The sequence below is a fragment of the Barbus barbus genome (assembly GCF_936440315.1).
Source record: "Barbus barbus genome assembly, chromosome: 17".
NCBI lineage: Eukaryota > Metazoa > Chordata > Actinopteri > Cypriniformes > Cyprinidae > Barbus > Barbus barbus.
In genome coordinates, this window is record NC_136745.1 from 6,017,207 (window position 1) to 6,037,730 (window position 20,524).

The 20,524-nt window shown below is 44.0% G+C and overlaps 1 protein-coding gene across 2 annotated transcripts; it reads right to left on the bottom strand.

Annotated features, from left to right (window-relative positions):
- Window positions 1–919: 919 nt before the first annotated feature.
- LOC306883034 (SLIT and NTRK-like protein 4) lies at window positions 920–4,266 on the bottom strand (the record flags this gene model as incomplete). Of its 2 annotated transcripts, XM_079438090.1 has the most annotated exons (2): window positions 920–1,384; window positions 1,927–4,230. In XM_079438090.1, the coding sequence occupies 2 exons, from the start codon at window positions 4,228–4,230 to the stop codon at window positions 1,376–1,378; spliced, it is 2,313 nt and encodes a 770-aa protein (XP_079294216.1). The 2 variants fall into 2 exon arrangements, with proteins under 2 accessions (XP_079294216.1, XP_079294217.1); XM_079438091.1 differs by lacking the exon at window positions 920–1,384 and having other exon boundaries at window positions 1,735–4,266.
- Window positions 4,267–20,524: the final 16,258 nt, after the last annotated feature.

Here is a 20,524-nt window from a genome sequence, read left to right on the forward strand (position 1 = left end):
AACAATCAACAAAACATGATAACACTTCTGTAAACAAAAAAATGCAGAAAGAAAGAAAAGACAGAGCAAATTAGATTTGATTTTAATACCTTGACCGCAACAGGATTGCACAATGAAATTAATAACCAATATACAGATTTCTCATGACTGATATAAAATTGTATTTATTTTTTATCTCTCATGGTACATTCTATTTTAAACAATCATTAACTTAATATTTTAAATAAAGACTGAATTAAATTAAGCCTTTTCTTTAAAAAAACTTAAGCTCTCTCTTTCTGTAATATTAATTTGAACAGAAAACAAAATCAAGATTTCAAGCTAAAATGATTGAGCGTAATAATATTGCACATGAAAAGTGATATGATTCTGACCAAATCTGCAGCCTTTTCATAAGGCGAGTTAAGTCTCACAGTTGTGTCGAAAGAACACAATCCTCTCCACAAGTCTAGTAAATTACAGCCAATTAGTACTTCATTCCCACAATGCATTTGTACTATCCAGAATCATATCACGTTAATGCACACTTATTTGGTTGCATATTGTTAATAAGAAACCTTTTACAAGTTGCTCTGGGATATAAGAATAAGCAAACTGTTAGACGTGATACGCTAGGAGGCCTCACCTCGTGCAGCGTGACAGTGAAAATGGCATCACCGTCATATGTATGCCTTTGTCGATCAGCCACCAGCAGAATTCAGAATGTAATTCAGGTCAGAACAGAATTTTAGATTCAGAGCTCGAAATAAGAGAGCTCGCCTGTATCACTTAGAGCATTCAAAATGTCCCTTGAAATTGTTAAATAGTACCAATAGTCTTTAAATAATTCTGCATAGAAAAATAAATTAAATATGAAGTTAAACTACGAATTGACAGGTGACAGTGGTCATCAATGTTTTTTTTTCTTTTTTTTGATTTTCCGTATTTTTCTTGAATCCAATATTTATATATATACTTTTTCTTCATGATGAGACTGTTGAATTTAATTGTCGACTGTTGTGATTTACACAACTGCTCCACAAATACAAATAATGTTGACTTACAAAATAAATCCAGATACGCTTACATGGCAAGCAACTGTTTAGTTTCTCTCGAGTTCATGAATGTCCTGTCATGTGCCATAACCAAACACTTCAAGAAGAATCACGTTTCAGTAGAACAATATCAAATGGCTCTTTACAGGTAATTGGAATAATCCAAAATGTACGGATGTTGGCTGCCAGTACCTTCAGATATAATCAAATCCAAGAGTTTCAAGTCCCCATAAGTGGCAAAATATAATCCAAGAGAGGGGAGTCTGGGGTATTCCACCACTTTCAAGCATGTGCCAACTTCCATTTCTTCCACTCCATTTGAATTTGCCATCCCAAGATGCCTAAAAATACTTCCAACCAAACACAATGAAGAAGGGTCAATATGAAGTACACTCAACACTGTTTCATGACCCATTCATTTGGTCAAAACAAAGTTCAGTTGAATTTGATGGAATTCATATCAATAGCAGCAAACTACGCATGTTTTTTTTGTTGTTGTTTTTTTTTTTTAAGGATACTGACTGATGTGATTCTTAACTCTTAATGGCATCACAAACATAAAAATGGTATGTAATTTTAATACAGCCACTGATTCTAGGGGAGTTACGTTTTGTGTAATGAAACGTGTCCGGTATTCCATTGGTCATTAAGATTTGTCTTAAGGCACTTTTGTCATTACAGGGCAGGTGGAGATGATGTTCTAGAATTTACTGAGGGCTGTCTGTTCCTCTAGTACTTGAAGGTAGTCTGGGGTCCCCATTTTTGCCTTTAGTTCATAATAATCACTTTTACGCTGCTCAATCACTATCTTACTGTGGTTGCCCCCTATCAATGATTTTTTCATTTTTTTGTCATGTGGTTTCTCGGGGTAACGGATCTCAAAGCCACTCACCCCTATACTGTTGAAATCCTTTTTGCTCTCCAAGTAGTTGTGGAGGAACATGCTGTCGCGCCCTGGTATGAACTCGTCCAGCTCGTCAATGGTGCTTAATCTCTTCCTGGGGTCCAGGGGTAGAGAGTCCTTGTCTTTGTCGGCGCTGTTGTGTAACATCATTTTCTGTCTCTCTGAGTCTACAAATTTGAAGCCCGACTCTGAGTCTCTAATTCCACACGTGTGAGCTTTGCTCATGTGCTCGATGGTCTGCGGGATGAAAGTCTCTCCTCCCAGGTCATCCTTCTTGTTGGATTTGTGATTGTGCCTCCGGATGTGGAGAGGCATGGAGCCGCACTCCTGGTTGCCGAGTCCCTCCTGTCTTCCCGCTGGCTTTTTGTTCCGTCTCAACACAAAGACCAGCAGGCAGAAGGCCACAAAGACAGTGAGGATCAGAACTACCAGTATGCTCAATATCATAATAGACAAGGGCACAGGACCGCTGGGGGGTGCCTTGCCAACTCCGGCAGGTGACAGCGATGTGAGGACAGGGGTGGCGCTGGTCAGGATGAAAGGAGGCCTGGCTATGAGCTTTGAGCACATGATCTCATTTTTCAGCTCCCTCAGCTCAGTGTTGGAGAATTGCACTGGAGACGCACACTTGACCCCTTTGGCAGCGACCCCTTCGTTCAGCTTCTCGAGCCAGAGTTTCAAAGCCACTAAATCGCAGGAGCATTCCCAAGGGTTGCCATCCAGGTCTATCTGAGTGAGAGATTTGAGCTGGTCTAGGACGCCGCTCACAGGCAGAGTCATGAAGTGGTTGTTCTTTAGATTCAGTCTGGCAAGAGAAATGCCTGCAAAGATGTACGCAGGCAGGCTTCTGAGCACATTGTTATTCAGGTACAAGAGCTGCAAATTTGGCATGGAGTCAAATGTCCCTGCTAACACCTCCTTAATGGCATTGTACTCCAAATAGAGATACTGGAGGTTACTTAGCCCAAGAAACATTTCAGGGTGCAGCTGCTCCAGCTGATTTCCATTTAGGTACAGCCTACGGAGGTTGGTAAGATTTGCGAACACACCTTTCTGGACGGTGGATATTTGATTGCTGCCCAAATGTAATAAATCTAAACCCTCAAAACCTTGGAAGTCTGTGGGACTGATATCTCGGATGTAATTGCCACTAAGGTGCAATTTCTTGGCATTTGGCGGTTTAGGTACAAGATCTGCTAGACTCTGAATGTTTCTTTCTTGACAGCTGACACTAATGCCAAAGTCAGAAGGGTGAGCTTTGCATGTGCAGGGCTGGGGGCAGGAGAGGGGAGGGATTCGAGTTTGATAGGACACAATTTGGCCATTTTTACCAGCTGGGTTGCCAGCGACAATCCCATTGCCGTATATTTTGGAGGGATTGGTAGTTTTGGGTGCTTTGGTTACTAAAGGTGCTATGGTTGAAGGTGCCACGTTGGACATGGTTAGCCCACCCTCGGGCTGGGAGGGTGGCATCCGTACATCAAAGTCACTGCCTGTCCCCATGGGGCACAGCTCCTGCTTATTAGTCTCCTTTAAGAGACGGCCGTACAGGTCACTAGGGGTCTCGCAAATAGCCTCTCCGATAAAAATGTTATAGGGCATATTCTCCAACCAGGCTTTCAAAGGTAACAAATCACAAGTGCAATTCCACGGGTTGTCATCCAACTGCAATTCCACTATCCGCCCGATGTGCTCCAGAACTCCGAGATAGGGAAGCTTCTGTATCCTATTCCCTCTTATGTCCAAGTGAGTAAGGGAAGCGAATCGGAAAATGTTCTCAGGTAGGCTTTGAATCAGATTGTCATTTAAAATGAGAACCTTCAGTTTGTGTAATTTGTTGAAGGCTCCTTTCTCAATGAACTTGATTAAATTGTAGTCAGCCTGGAGGTATTCCAAGTTCTCGATCCCTCGGAAAGTGTCAGCACGGAGCTCTTTCAACTCATTGTTATTTAAGTGCAACTGTTTTAATGCACTAAGCCCCAAAAAGGCCCCTCCCTCAATGTTCTGGAGTTTGTTGTTCCCCAGATGGAGTGAGACTGCGTGTGTGAAATTCACAAAAGAATTGGGGTAAAGGATGTACAAAAGGTTGTTCTGGAAATTCAAATGGTAGAGGCTGGACACTGGCGGCTGCAGCTGTGTAGGTCTGTACACAGTTATTTTCTCACAGTTCACATAGAGGACGTTCTCGATGGACATGCAGGAGCAAGCGCTGCAGGTCTCAGCTCTGAGGTCCGAATCCGAGTCACAAAATGAACCCGATATGGAAAAGGCCAACAGAACAAGCAGCAGCATTTTGCCTTTTACAAATCCCCCAGTAAACCATTTAGTAACCTTAGAGGGGGGAAAAACAAACAAACAATCAAAACACATGCCTTTTTCCCATTGAGTCACACAGCTAATGCCAAGATCTTCACAGCAGGGGTGTTTAAAAAGCCCTCTGCGCACACAAAGAACTTGGAAAAACCTGTTATGTGCCTCTTGGATCCAAACATTACATCTGAGCCTACACTGAAAATGAATCCATCTGTATTTACAAGCACCATTATTTACAAAAAAAAAATAAAAATAATTGTAATACACTGACACAGTGTGACTAACACCGCAATGAATGTATGCATCAGCGTAATTCTTGCGTTTCAGTGAATCGAGGAGGGGGAGAAAAGTCTCTTTCCAACGCATACAGAAGACAGTATTATCACCTTCACAAAAACGTAATTTAAAATACAGTACAAAGAGACCATGCACTTTGGATTATCAAGCTTTGCCGACAAATAACTGAATATATAAAAACATAAGAATTCAACACTCACCGGCAATGTTAATATCTCCTCCTTTTCAGATAACACCGGACATTTGGGAGCGCCAAGAGTGAGACTATTCCCATTCAGTCAGGTTCAGATTTCAGTCTCAGCCTCTCTGGTCAGGCTCCACTTGTACAAAACATATATTGTGTCATAAAAGCCCAAGGTTACTGAGCTCTTTTGAGACATCTCAAACACGGCGCTGCGTATTTGCGCTGAAAAACGAATTCGTTTCGAAACCAAAATGAAAATGGTGAAATAGCAAGTGGTGAATTTGGATGCAAAACAAGTCCAACATTCTTCCGTTGAAAGAACTGAGCATCAGTTTCGACCCAATTTGAACGGATAGTTCGCTCAACAGTTCCGGAATAAAAAAGCAACAAAACAAACAAAAAAACAAAAAAACAACAACAACTGATACAGATCTTAATAAATTAATCGCAACAATCCATCGCGCGTCGCGGCTCAACCCGATTACTGAAAATCGGAAATAGACTCCAGTTGATTCCTGCCGTTTCTTGGGATTATGCAAGTTGCGAGATAATAGGAAAATAAACTACGAGCTCTGATGTCAGACCGACGAGGAAATTAATAATTCAGATGAGTAAAATACGCTCGAAAAAGAGATTCCACCCTGCACCACATCGTCAAAATAAGTATTGTTGGTGCAGTCCTCATCCGAATAATGAGACCAGTCTTATAAACCAACTATTCCACCTCGTCTTCTTCTAAGTATGTTGGTTTTGTTGCTGCATTGAGCTTCCCACACGGTGAAGCGGGAGGAGAGAAAATGCAGAGATGCAGAGAGAGAGGGACAGGGAGAGAGAAAGGCAGAGAGCGTGGAAAGCGCGCAAGGGGAGGAGGAGGTGGGGGTTAACAGGGCGAAAATATTAAGGAACAAAATTCAACTTCAGACACCCCTTAAACACTCACTCGTGAGCATTATAACGCGCTCTGCTGGTGTCTTTAGTTGAGGTATCGCTGGAAATGGTGACGCGTAATCTTTAGTTGGATCCCGGCCAGTTCGTGCGCGCGTAACAGATTTCCTGACAGCAGCGCAAGAGGATTTAGCGCGCATTTTTTGTGTATTTTATTTTATTATTTTTTTCTTTATTTTACAATATTTATATTACTCGCATGCGCGTGCGTTTGTGTTAGAAAGATAGAGAGAGCGAGAGAAGGGAGGGCGATTGACAGGTCGAAAATATTGAAGGACATCATTTAACTTCAAATATCTCTGAAACACTCAATAGTGAGCATTATAGAGCTCTCTTTCTCGTGTGTCATTTGTTAAGGGAGTCATTCGTTAAGGGATCTCTGGAAATGGTGACGCGTAATCTTTAGTTGGATCACGGCTAGTTTGTATGCGCCCGGTTGCCTGGCAGCAGCAGAAGGATTTAACGCGTGGGATTCTTTATTTTCTTTATTTCACAATTTTAAGATTGCGTGGCAGCGCATATTCAGAAACTGCGGCAAAATCACCCACAGTAGTTTGAGCTGTTGCGCGCACATCAATAAATCTTTATAGTTTGACAGTTCGCCAGGGATGGTGATTCATTCTTGATAGACAACAGGTGCGCCGTTTTATCGACTTCTTATGTCTTTCCAATAACCTGAACATTGATTTGTGCTCATGCATGTGTTTAATTGATTTGATGCCGTACATATGCTCCGAAATTGGAAACACTTATGATTAAACCTTTAGATTATGAATATGTAATAGGAAAATAGGGAGTTAGTGGACATAGATGAGGTATATCCGTGTCTGTCGTGTCCTATATGGATCTGCAGTGGGTTAATGTTGAACCAAGAAAAAAATAAGATCAAACACGGCGCCCTCATCTGGCAGAAATAAGTGAGATTTAGCACATAAAATGGATTACGTTCCAAGCTGTTTATATGTATAGATTTGCTTTATATTTAGTTCATGGTGCGCATGATCTGATATGGGGGAGATGGGGCGAGCTGGTAAACGGTGAGGTTGTCACATTTGTCTGTCTCATAAACTGATTTCAGTCAAAAATCGAATTGAATACGTCTCTCTCTCTCTCTCTCTCTCTCTCTCTCTCTCTCTCTCTCTCTCTCTCTCTCTCTCTCTGTACTTGATCGGTTGCTTTGGAGAATAGTTTTAAAAATATATAATACCAACTAAAATTTCAATATCATACTGTATTTTGAGAATATGAGTACACTAATGATTAACTTAATATTGTAACAAAATAATTGAATTAAAACTAGAACAAGCATATTTTTAATAAATATCAGATCAGGAAATGTGTTGTATACTTTTCAATTTTATTTTTATTTTTAATTACAGACTGTTATTTTGTGTGTACTGTTTTTAATGTTTACATGTTCTGAAAAGCCATTATAAATACATATTTTGTATAGACATGACTCAGTGTCTATAAAGAAAAATAATTAAATAATTTGTGATAACTAGCCCCGATCAGGCCACAAAGAGCTTATAAAGTCAATTCCATGTGTGTGTGTGTGTAAGTGTGTGTGTGTCACTTTACAACCAAATGTTTTAATATTCACATTGTTGAACACAAAATTCAGCCTAATATAACATTCGGGAGCCTAAAACAACATCTGTTTGATCAACGTGAAAGAAAAATGAGATATTTATTAAGCCCTTAACTATAACAGTGATGGTTTGCACCCTCTAGTTTGAAAAAATATTGAAGCTTATAGCTTAGAGAGCCGGAAATCACAAGAAATTCCCACCTCAACAAGAAGTAAAACAGCAAAGGGCCCCCAGGGGCTTCGCTCAGTTAGAAGCTGGGCAGCATTGTCGCAGTTGTTCATATTTTGTAAATTTCTGTTTATACCAAGGTATGGGGTAAACACTTTCAGTCTGGGTGTTTAGTGTGAAGTGACAGCCTTTGCTCTGTGAATACGGGGGTTGTTCTGGTTTTTGTGTCTGCCTCTCTCAAGTTTCCGTCTTTGATATGTTAAACAACTGCCTATTTTTAACTAGCAAGAAGAAGAAGAAGAAAATACCAATAGTGGTGGTGACACTAAAAAAAAGATATAAGTGTTGTTTGTTTTGTATACAGTTTTGTCACTTGGGTTGGTTGAAAATGCCTTAATTTAATCCACATTTAATGTCAGTGCTCAATGTGTACAGATAGTTTTTTTGTTTATTTCACCATAAACTTGCTGCCTAACAAGAGCGGGAACCAACAATTATCATTCATTTATTTAAATGTTATACCTTTTCTTGCCTTATTTACTAGAAATATTATTCATCTATATTTAGTCTGTATGTGTTTGTTCTGTTTTTCATTTTGTTCTGTTTCTTCGCTCACTGAGACTATCATTTTATGTATGTGTTTCTGTGAGTCTCTGATAAAAAAATTAATAAAATTGAAACATGGTGGAAAAGAACATTTTATATCATTAGTGCATGTGACACTGTGGATGTGAATGACATAAAAAAGAAGAAAATCTTACAATGTTTGACAGAGAGTAATAGCTCAGTTTCAACTTTTCATAAAGTGTAAATGAGTAATGAGATGCAATTTATGTAAAGGAGACCGGTAGTGCATCCTTATTCCACTGGTTGTTTTTAAAATCCACATGCAAAAAAACACAGTGGGTGAAGAAGTAAAAAAAAAAAAAAATAAGAGCAATGGGAAGATTCCGGAGCACCCGTTCTTCTGTTTTTGCTTAATTTCTGTTTGTAGTCTCTTCTCCCAATAGGCAAACAGAGAATGTCGCCTTCATTCCACTTGTTTTACAGCATTCTTTTAACCCTTGCTCCTTGTTCCCGTCAATCATACAACAATCTAATAAAGTACATCCCTCCAGCTGGCAAACAAGTTGATTGACAGGCAGTCTGTTGAAATAGGGTAATGAGATAGAAGAGATGACACTGTGGAACGTCGCCTGCAGTGGATGAGCGTGGCTGGGAGAATGTCTACTGGGGATTACCGCAAAGAACTTTGGAGTCTAGTGGCAAAAATGGCTTTGAACTATCTACATATGTACACATGCGATGATTAAAGCTGTTTATCTTTCTTGTAGTCTGAAAGGGTATTATGCCTTCAGGCATGAAAGACGTTCACATTCATTAGGAAAGCTGAATGTGTCTGAGTGGCAAGGGTTTTTGGATATAAATAAAAATTTACGGTATTTATAGGGGTTTTACCATCTTTAGTGGAAGTGATAGAGTTAAAAAAGAAAACAAGAGAAACACATAATCATAAATTAAAGGCTTTGATGGTTATAGAAGTGAACAGGCATCTTTGTATGGACTAGGAGGCAGCAGGGGATACTAATGTCCACTCCACAGTTGGCAACAACAGATCCGCTGTGTCTCATCTGTTCCAATTGAGTCTTGTGCCTCCTCAAATATCGCAAGGTTTCTATTAACCACAAAGATAGCAGTAGCAGTCACATTGTGGCCTACTGGGCATGGATCCAAAAAAACCCTCCAAAAAACACGGTGATTGTGCGTATTGTTCAACCGTGGACCTTCAATATTGTAAAGCCTGGTGAATAGCATTATGAGGTCATGTGATCCATTCTGATACTCCACACTGGAAGCAGTCACGTAAGAAATGAATTTATTGTGGAAAAGAAAAGTGAAATTTCAAAAGTTCTGTGGTGTATTGGCACACACACGGTTGTACAAATGGAAGACACATTCATAACGCCTGTGCAAGCTGTATTTTCAGCATCAGAAATCATTATAATATGCTGATGTGCTGCTCAAGAAAAAAATCTTATTATCAATGAGAAACATAATTTTTTTGTTTTTGGTGGAATTTGTAATTTTTTTTTTATAGAAATCATTTACAACATTATATGGTAGATTTGGGGTAAATGCCCCACTACTGTTTTTTTGTTTTCCCCAAAATAACCACAAGATAATGTCAAGATACATTTTTTATTGTAATTATGGACTACGTTGACAAGAGTGATGTAGAAGGTTTCACCATGAAGCATACACTGGTGATATACTGGAGAGAAAACGGATTTCACAGTAATTTATCTCATTTTGAGCAGTAAGAAAATAAGTGTTTTAAAGCTTGCTGTTGTTGTAGAACATCACAGTTATATATGATATGAGAACAGTAGGGCCTGTAGATAGGGAGCAGAGGTGGAAAGAGTGCAAAAATATTTTACTCAAGTAAAAGTACCATTACCTTAAATTTTACTTAAGTACAAGTAAAAGTACCAGTCTAAAAATCTACTTGAGTAAAAGTAAAAAGTAGCTCATTTAAACTTTACTCAGAGTAAAAATTACTTAGTTACTTTTTTAACAGTGGGAGGGACGCAAAAATGGGATAGGCCAAGGGTGTCAAACTCAGTTCCTGGAGGGCCACAGCCCAGTATAGTCAAGTCAAGTCAAGTCAAGTCAAGTTGAGCTTTATTGTCATTCCGCTACATGTGGGGACATGCAGTGGAACGAAATGTCGTGTCTCGCAGGACCACGGTGCTACATAAATACAGACATTACCCCACTAAACATTGGACGTCGGATAGACGTGCAGATCATGTCTATATTGGGTCCGTCGGTCCATGACCAATTCTGGACATCTATTCGACGTCCAAACTAGGTCCACTATTTGGACGTCCAACCATGACCCAACTTGGACGTCATTTTGACGTTCAACATTTGACCTAATCTGGCTTAATTTTTTTGGACGTCATTTGGACGTCTATGGCAGTTGTGATATACACATTAGACGTGCGGTAGACGTCGAAAAAAGACGTCGCCTGGCGTTACAAAACAACCCCATCAATGGACGGAAATTGGACGTCCAAAATGACATGGAAAAGATGTCACTACGACGTCACATTGCGCAGTGGGACAACAATGAAGTAAAAAAAAACACTATAAACCTATACACTACTAACAGATTTAACTATAAGTATACTATATATATATAAGTATTTACCCTATACAAACTAAAAAGGATAAAAAATACAACTATACGAATGCTTCACATAAATATTACCCTATACAAACTAAAAAATAGAAGATAAAAAATACAAACTATACGAATGCTTCACAAATACTGTACATGTGCAAAGAGAGACATTTGAGTCAGCAGCTGGTTGGGGAACAGTGCAGGATGATTTGTAGTGCATGAGCATGTAAACATACATATATTGCTGAGTTTTTTGTGAGATTGTGCACACGCAGCAGTGTGTGTAAGTGTCCATAGTGCACATAGTGTAAAGTGTAGGTGTCCATAGTGTAAAGTGTCCATAGTGCACATAGAGGAGAGTGTCCATAGTGTAAAGAAAAATAAGAATAAAATAAATTAAAAAAAATAATTAAAGTTCCATACAGTTTTTCTTTGGTGTGGTAAGGTTTGGGGTGGGGGGTGGTCCATGTTCAGGAGGTAGAGGTTTGCATGGGGTTTCAGAGGGGGGCGGGGTGGTTTGAGTTCAGGGCTCTCACAGCCTGGGGGAAAAAGCTGTTGAGCAGTCTGGCGGAGCGGGCTCTGATGCTCCGGTACCGTCTTCCTGATGGTAGGAGCTGGAAGAGACTGTGGGAGGGATGGGTGGAGTCCTTCACGATCGTGTAAGGAAGATGCCCAGGATGGAGGGGAGAGGGGCACCGATGATCTTTGCAGCTGTGTTCACTGTCCGCTGGAGGGTCTTGCGATCAGCAGCACTGCAGTTCCCGTACCAGACAGTGATGCAGCTGGTCAGCACACTCTCAATGGTGCCTCTGTAGAATGTGGTGAGGATGGGTGGAGGGAGACTTGCTCTTTTCAGCCGGCGGAGAAAGTGTAGGCGCTGTTGTGCCTTTTTGGAGAGTGACATGGTGTTGGTGGTCCAGGTGAGATCCTCTGTGATGTGCACCCCCAGGAATTTAGTGCTGCTGACTCTCTCCACAGTCGAGCTGTCGATGGTCAGTGGGGGGTGGTCAACGGAGTTTCTCCTGAAGTCCATCACAACCTCCTTTGTCTTCACATTGAGGGACAGATTGTTTGTGCCACACCATTCAGCCAGCTGTGCCACTTCCTCTCTGTAGTGCGTTTCATCGTTGTTGCTGATGAGACCTACCACTGTTGTGTCATCAGCAAACTTGATGATGTGGTTGGAGCTGAACTTGGCAGTGCAGTCGTGAGTCAGCAGTGTGAAGAGCAGCGGGCTGAGCACACAGCCTTGTGGAGCACCTGTGCTCAGTGTTGTAGTGCTCGAGGTGTTGTTGCCGACACGGACTGACTGAGGTCTTCCAGTTAGAAAGTCCAGGATCCAGTTACAGAGGGAATTGTTAAGGCCCAGCAGGTTTAGCTTATTTATGAGCTGTTGTGGGATTATTGTGTTGAATGCCGAGCTGAAGTCAATGAACAGCATTCTAACATATGAGTCTTTATTTTCTAGGTGGGTAAGAGCCAGATGGAGGGTGGAGGAAATTGCATCGTCCGTAGAGCGGTTTGGACGGTATGCAAACTGGAGCGGGTCGAGTGTGTTGGGGAGGCTGGTTTTGATGTTATGCATGACTAGCCTCTCAAAGCACTTCATCATGATTGGAGTCAGTGCTATGGGACGGTAGTCATTGAGACTACAGGTGATTTCTTTGGTACCGGTATGATTGTTGTGGATTTGAAACACGTGGGGACGACTGCCTGGCTCAGCGAGGTGTTGAAGATATCTGTTAGGACATCTGTCAGCTGTGCAGCACAGTCTCTCAGAACACGGCCAGGTATGTTGTCAGGACCCGCAGCCTTGCGTGGGTTAATCCTAGATAGGGTCTTCCCTACGTCGGCTGGAGACAGACAGAGCGCCCGGTCGTTGGGAGGTGTGGGCAGTTTTTGTGCAGGTGTGTCATTCTGCATTTCAAACCGTGAATAAAAGTGGTTGAGTGCATCGGGGAGGGATGTGTCCTCATCACAGGCCTGTGGCGGGGGCTTGTAGTCTGTGATGGTCTGAATGGCTTGCCACAGGCTCCGTGTGTCTCTGCTGTCTGTGAAGTGGTTGTTGATTTTTTGGGCATATGACCGTTTTGCTTTTTTGATGCCACAGGACAGATTGGCTCTTGCTGTTTTGAGGGCTGCTTTACCTCCTGATCTGAATGCTTCACCTCTGGTCTTTAGCAGCCCACGAACCTCTGCTGTCATCCATGGCTTCTGGTTTGCACGTGTGGTGATGGTCTTGGTGACTGTCACATCATCAGTGCACTTTTTGATGTAAGCAGTCACAGTTTCAGTGTACTCATTCAGGTCTGTGGGGTTGTTGTAGGTAGCTGCCTCTTTAAACATATTCCAGTCTGTGTCCTGGAAGCAGTCCTGCAGTGCTGAGGTGGCATTGTCTGGCCATACTGTGATCTGCTTTTCAACTGGTTTGGTGAGTTTGAGAAGTGGTCTATATGCTGGGATTAGCATAACAGTGATGTGGTCGGAGTACCCGAGGTGGGGGCGGGGTTCAGCCTTGTAAGCGTTCTTTACTGTTGTGTAAACAAAGTCCAGTGTGTTGTTTTCCCTTGTTGCAAAGTTCACATGTTGGTAGAACTTTGGCAAAACTGTCTTTAAGTTTGCGTGGTTGAAGTCACCGGCTATGATGAAAAAGGCGTCAGGGTTTTTTGTTTGTTGTTCACTGATGGCGCTATACAGTTCACGAAGTGCGTCCTTAGCGTTTGCACATGGGGGGATGTAAACCGCAACGATAACAATGGCCGTGAACTCCCGCGGCAGATAGAACGGTCGACACTTCACAACCATAAACTCCACCAGCGATGAACAGTGTTTTGATAGTATCGCAGCATTGTTACACCAGTCTTTGTTGATATAAACACACAAGCCACCTCCGCGTGTCTTACCAGACAGTGATGAATCTCTGTCCGCTCGGAAGTGGGATAGCCCGTGCAGTTGAATGGCGGAGTCCGGGATGTTGTCGTTTAGCCATGTTTCGGTGAAAACAAACACGCAACAGTCCCTTGCCTCATGCTGTGTAGATCGACCGAGTTGAATTAAGTCCAGTTTGTTTTCCAGAGAGCGGACGTTTGAGAGCATGAGTGTTGGAAGAGCCGGTCTTGAGGGGTTAGCTCTTAGCCTAGCTCGTATACCTCCGCGCTTACCGCGCTTCCGTCCTCTCTCACACCGCTTGCGACGCTGCCTTGTGCGGGTAGCGTCAGTAGGCGAGGCCGCGGTCTCGAGGTCCGGCTCCAGCAGTAAACAAAGGCCTCGTAGCTTCTCAGTAGCCGCCGGCGAGAGTTGGTGTACGTAAGCGTTGCTGATATCCAAAAGACTTTGGCGATCATAGATGAATTCTGGGGTGATTTCCTTAAGAGTTAGCGGTAAACTGACACTATTTGGAGACGAACAGACAACATTAAACGACATAAAAGCACCGTCTTTGGGACCCGGAGCAGCCGCTGCGATCGATCGCGCCGCCATCTTCCTTCCGCCATCTTCCTTCCTTCCTATATTAGTATAGATATAACCCTAATTAATAGATGTGTGTAATTAGGGTTATATCTATACTAATCATTTAGGCCTAATCAATTAGGGTTATATCTATACTAATCTAATCATTTAGGCTTATTTGAAAACTACATGGTGTGTGTTTGTTGGAGCAGGGTTGTAACTAAACTCTGCAGGGCTGCAGCTCTCCAGGAACTGAGTTGACACCACTGGGATAGATGTTTTTAATTAAAGGAATTAGTTATTTAGAATAATAAGACATTTGGGCTGTTACCAGGCAAATTGAATCAGTATCAACAAAATCCATCTTTGCAATGCAGAGGAAACACAGAAGCTGAATCTGAAGTGGCATTTAGATGTATTTACACACTGTTTAATTCAGGACATGAATGCATTTAACAAATGCAGAAATAATGTTTTGATATATAAGACATAAAAATTTTGAATACTCATTTGAAATTATATTTTAAAAAATCAAAAGATACTTTAAATGCGAAATTAAAACCGCCAATAGGTGTCAATGTGACTGAACCGAATCATTTAAACAGTTGATTCACTCAGGAACGATACACCGTCATGTTGCTCAGAGACACAAAACGGTGCTGTGGCTGTGTTTGGAATTATTTGTGTTGTCGAAATAGAGCAAAAACAGGAAATATGGTGTCTAAAACGCAAGTCTCTTAATTAATTTCTTGTTTATTGAACTGTTAAAACAAAATCTCATCCTGATTTTTTGGAGAAAAGCGGCACTCTTGTGATATTGATTTACTATATGAAATTATATAAATATACATTTTCTGCACCTATATCTTCAATTTTGTGATAATGTTAAATGCATTTTAACAGACTGAATCACGCAGTGAAAGAACACACTCTAAATGTGCGCGCACACTAGTCTAATCTACAAGACTTCATACACGTAGGAGTGTTTTGTTTGGTTTTTGGCTAAATACGGATAATGTCAAATCGCACATTGTTAAAACAACAATTACAATATTATCGCAGACTATATATATCGCACACCGTGCACCACTGTCTTTTTGGCTAATTTGTGCAAAACCTTTTGCTAAACTGCCAAAGCTTAATTTTAACCAACAATGCAACAAGGCAAATATTTACCTTACCGCTACATGCTTGCGAAGGGGTATGTCGAGATTTTATAAGCTGCTAGTTTGGTATCCCTAGGCAAACACAGCTTATACTGCGTAATAGAGCATAAACATGGCCAGGGGTTCACTTAATTTCCTTCGAGTTCAACTTCAGCAGAATACGACGGGGTTTGGTTTTCAGCTGGGTCTGCACCATTAACGCCTGTCTTGTCTTTCTTGTGATTTTAGTGCCAGTTTGTTCTCCTGCCCATTATATATTGCAGTAGTTTCCAGGGAGCTTTTTTTTTTTTTACTCCGTAATTAATGTGTTTTAAAATGTAGTGAAGTACAATACTTCAAATAAAATATACTTTAAAATTACAGATTTTAAAAATTACTTTAATAAGAAGTAGTACACAAAAAAGCTACTCAATTACTGTAACGCGAGTAAATGTAATTAATTACTTTCCACCTCTGATAGGGAGTATGTGTTATTTAATAAAAATATAATAATATTTTCAGAATGACAATTTTTTTCACAGTCTGTGGTAGGGCCGTCACGATATTAGATTTTTCACACCACGGTTATTGTGACCAAAATAATTCATGATATCGGTGTATCTATAGAAACTTTGGGGAATCAGCCAAATTAATTTTTACCCAATGAACTTAAGCATGCTGATAAACACAGCGCTTCTAATTCAGTATTAATGTGTTTCTAGAACGACCGCAGATGAGGCATTAAGTGCATGGCACTGCAACCAACTTTACATTTTACCAATCCCTGCACTATGAGGAGCTGCTGGAGGTGTTGACTCATGCTGTTCATAAGCTTAAGATCGATTGGCCAGCCGAGCAGCAGACAGAGCCGTGCAGCAGCAAACTCGACAAACGTTTCTCCACCTCCGCATCAGAGCCTCCCGTTTTTTCCCGATCTGCATACTGAGGTTTGTAGATCGTGGGGAAGACCGTTCTCAGCCCGCCTCTTCATTCCCGCGTCTGATTATTATGGGAATGCTATTATGGGAATGTTTGAATGAGCGCGGCTATAGGGCGATGCCAAAGGTAGAACAGACACTTGCAAGCTATCTGTCTCCTGACGTGGCATCATCCTTGAAGGCTCCAGCCCGGGGGTACTCGGCAGCGGGTCAAGCTGGTGCGTGTCTGCACACAATGTCTGTGTGCACACAAAGACTGCTCCCAAAGTCTCATCAAAAATAATCCCAATCGACTCTTGTGCTGTTTACTCCTCCTTCACCATGTTTTTTGTTTGTTTCGTTTATTATTTTATGCAATCCAAAACTCCGCGCTCCCTATCTCTCCATTCAAATTCTCCCTTCCCTCTGTCCTGGAAATCAGCCGTCATTTGTCGACGGAGCACAAGAAATTACCGTAATAAGCCATATATTGCCGAAACGCACATACTTATTGTGATGGTGCAAACGATTGAAGAGTTATGGTAACATGAATACAGCTTGGTTTAATGTGTCGTCGCCGACACAGCCGGTTTTAAAGGGTTAAGGAAGGAGGCCATCGAGGTGGTCCCTCCTCACGAGAGGGTATCCGGGTTTTACAGCCGGTATTTCATAGTTCCCAAGAAGGATGGTGGGTTGCGTCCGATCATAGATCTACATCAACCGAACCTTTCAGTCAGTCAGCTGAAGTTCAAGATGCTCACGCTGAGGCAAGTCGTATCACAAATCAGGTCCAAGGACTAGTTTTTCACGATAGATCTAAAAGATGCATACTTCCACGTATCCATCCTTCCATGTCACAGGAAGTTCCTAAGGTTTGCTTTTGGGGGCAAAGCATACCAAAATCGGGTTCTTCCCTTTGGTCTAGCACTCTCACCCCGCATGTTTACAAAAGTAGTGGATGAAGTACTAGCTCCGTTGTGGCTTCAGGGCATCCGCATACTAAATTATATAGACGGCTGGCTGATTCTAGCTCAGTCGGAGATGGAGGCGGCGAGACATTGAGATGTTGTCCTCGCTCACATGAAACAGTTGGGGTGAACGCCAAGAAAAGTGTGCTTTCTCCGGTACAGAGGACCACTTATCTATGCGTGGTGTGGAATTCGACCACGATGCAGGCATGAATGTCTTCTGCTCGGATCGAGTCAATCCTCACGTCAGTCAAGAGAGTGAGAGAAGGCCGACTCTCACTGTCAAGCAGTTTCAGAGATTGGTGGGTCTGATGGCAGCTGCGTCCAATGTGATACCATTTGGCCTGCTGTACATGACACCCCTGCAGTGGTGGCTCAAGACCAAAGGATTTTCCCCAAGGGGAAATCCACTTCGCATGATCAGGGTCTCTCAATGGTGTGTATGAGCCCTAGACATTTGGAGGAAACCCTGGTTCTTAAATCAGGGCCCGGTGCTGGGAGCTCCGTATCGCCAGTTATCGTTAGCGATGGACACGTCTGGGAGCAGTCATAAGTGGCCGCTCAGCCCGCGGCCTGTGGAGTAGTCTCCATCTCCTATGGCACATCAATTGTCTGGAGATGCTAGCAGTCTATCGAGCACTAAAATATTTCCTCCCAGACCTGAGAGGTCATCATGTGTTGGTGCGCACCGACAACACAGCGGTGGTCTCTTACATCAACCACCTCATCAAGATCCTCTTGTGGTCCCAGGACAAGTTCCTCTCACTGAGAGCACTGTATATTCCTGGGTACCTGAACGTGGGAGCAGACGTACTCTCGAGACAGGGGCCGAGGCCCGGGGAATGGATGCTTCACCCCAAGGTGGTGAAGCAGATATGGAGAATGTTTTATCAGACAGAGGTGGACCTCTTTGCGACTCGAGTGAATGTGCAATGTCCCCTCTGGTTCTCTCTAGCTCCTCCAGCTCCCCTGGGACTGGATGCCATGGTACAGACATGGCCGAGGCTTCATCTCTACGTCTTTCCCCCTATTGCTCTGCTCCCGGGATACGGTGTTCGCCTACTGTTAGTAGCCCCGTTCTGGCCGGGCCGAGTACGGTTCTCGGACCTGAGTTCCCTCTGGCCGGGCCGAGTACGGTTCTCGGACCTGAGTTCCCTCCTAGACGGCTCTCCATGGGAGGTTCCCGTCAGGAGGGATCTCCTCTCACAAGCAGGGGGCGCCATTCTGCACCCACGCCCGGAGCTATGGAAACTGTGGGTGTGGCCCCTGAGGGGGCACAGCTCATAGCGTCTGGTCTCCCAGCTGAGGTGGTAGAGACCATTCTCCAATCCAGAGCTCCATCTACAAGGGAAGTGTACGCCCTAAAGTGGAAGTTCTTCACTTCATGGTGCAGAGTTCGCCAGCAAGACCCTGTTAACAGCCCAGTTGATACAGTTCTTGACTATCTGCAGGCTAGATTCTCTGCAGGGGTATCCCACTCCACAGTGAAGGTGCATGTGGCGACTTTATTGGCTTACCGCTCACCGCTCGATGGAAACACAGTGGGCAAACACCCCCTGCTGATACGCTTCCTCCGCGGTGCACTGAGGATGAGGCCGCCAGTGTGTTCTCGTTTCCCTACGTGGGACCTGGCGGTGGTGCTAGAGGCTCTGTGTAAGCCACCTTTTGAGCCCATAGAGGAGATTTCAGGTCGTCATCTTTCCCTCAAAACTACGTTCTTGTTAGCGATCACTTCTCTGAAGAGAGTGGGTGACCTTCAGGCCCTATCAGCGGCCCCTTCCTATCTCGACTTCGCGTCCGGACTTGCGAAAGCATTCCTGTACCCTCGAGCGGTTACACCCCTAAGGTCCCCACTACTACACCATTGCCAATAGTACTGCGGGACTTCCATCCTCCTCCCTTTCGGGATTCAGTCCAGGCGAAGCTTAACTGTATGTGTCCTGTGCGAGCACTTGACACATATATCCACAGAGCTGCCCTGTGCCCAAATTTTCAATAAAAGAGCAGTTTCTATCATCTCCGGGTCCGAAGAGGGCTTGGAGAGTAGTGGGAGGAGCAAAACCTCTCCACTCTCATCCACCTCTTCTATCGCCAACGGACAGCAGCGCGCAGTTCGAGATGGGCACCCAAGCCTCTCCTGCAGCCCCCGTCCGATCGTGGAACCAGGTAAGTGTTGCACAGCACACACAGACCCCGCTACGGGCCGCCTCCCAGGGAGAGCCCCCCGAGCCGCGTCCCTGCGTTCCACCTCGCTGCCCCACTGCGGGTATGCCTACGGTCCCCTTGGTCCCGCTTGTGCGGTCTCTGCGAGCCTGGTTAGCGCTCCCCAGTCCGTCTCGCTGGCTCATTCGGACCATCAGGCTCGGCTATGCGATTCAGTTCGCCCGGCGTCCCCCCAAGTTCAGGGGTGTCCACTTCACTTCAGTGAAAGCTGTCGATGCCCACGTCTTGCGTGCGGAGATTGTAGTCCTACTGGCGAAGGATGCGATAGAGCCTGTCCCTCCAGCTGATATGAGGTCAGGGTCCCCGTATCCGTCCCCGAGATTGGTTTGCAGCGATCGACCTGAAGGACGCGTACTTTCATGTCTCGATTCTTCCTCGACACAGGCCGTTTCTGCGCTTTGCATTCGAGGGTCGAGCATATCAGTACAAGGTCCTGCCCTTCGGGCTGGCCCTGTCTCCCCGCGTCTTCACGAAAGTCGTAGAGGGAGCCTTTGTTCCCATGAGAGAACAGGGCGTTCGCATCCTCAACTATCTCGACGACTGGCTCATTCTTGCTCAGTCTCGGGAGCAGTTATGCGAACACAGGGATTTGGTGCTCAGTCACCTCAGCCAGTTGGGCCTTCAGGTCAACTGGGAGAAGAGCAAACTCGCCCCAGTGCAGAGGATCTCTTTTCTCGGTATGGAGTTGGATTCGGTCGAACAGTCAGCACGCCTCACAGAGGAACGTGCTCAGTCAGTACTGAACTGCCTGAATACATTCAGGTGCAGGACAGCGGTCCCACTGAAACTTTTTCAGAGGCTCCTGGGGCATATGGCAGCCGCAGCGGCAGTAACCCCACTCGGTTTGCTTCATATGAGACCGCTTCAGCACTGGCTTCACGGCCGAGTCCCGAGATGGGCGTGGCAACGCGGCACGTACCGAGTGGCAATCACTCCGGAATGCCGCCAAACCTTCAGCCCGTGGTCAGACCCCTTGTTTCTTCGGGCAGGAGTGCCCCTAGAGCAGGTGTCCCGGCATGCGGTAGTCTTCACGGATGCCTCTGCCACCGGCTGGGGGGCCGCGTACAACGGGCATGCAGTGTCAGGGGTATGGACGGGCCCCCAACTGCATTGGCACGTCAACTGCCTCGAGTTGCTAGCAGTACGTCTTGCCCTGGGCCGTCTGAAAGGGCCGTTACGGGGCAAGCATGTGCTGGT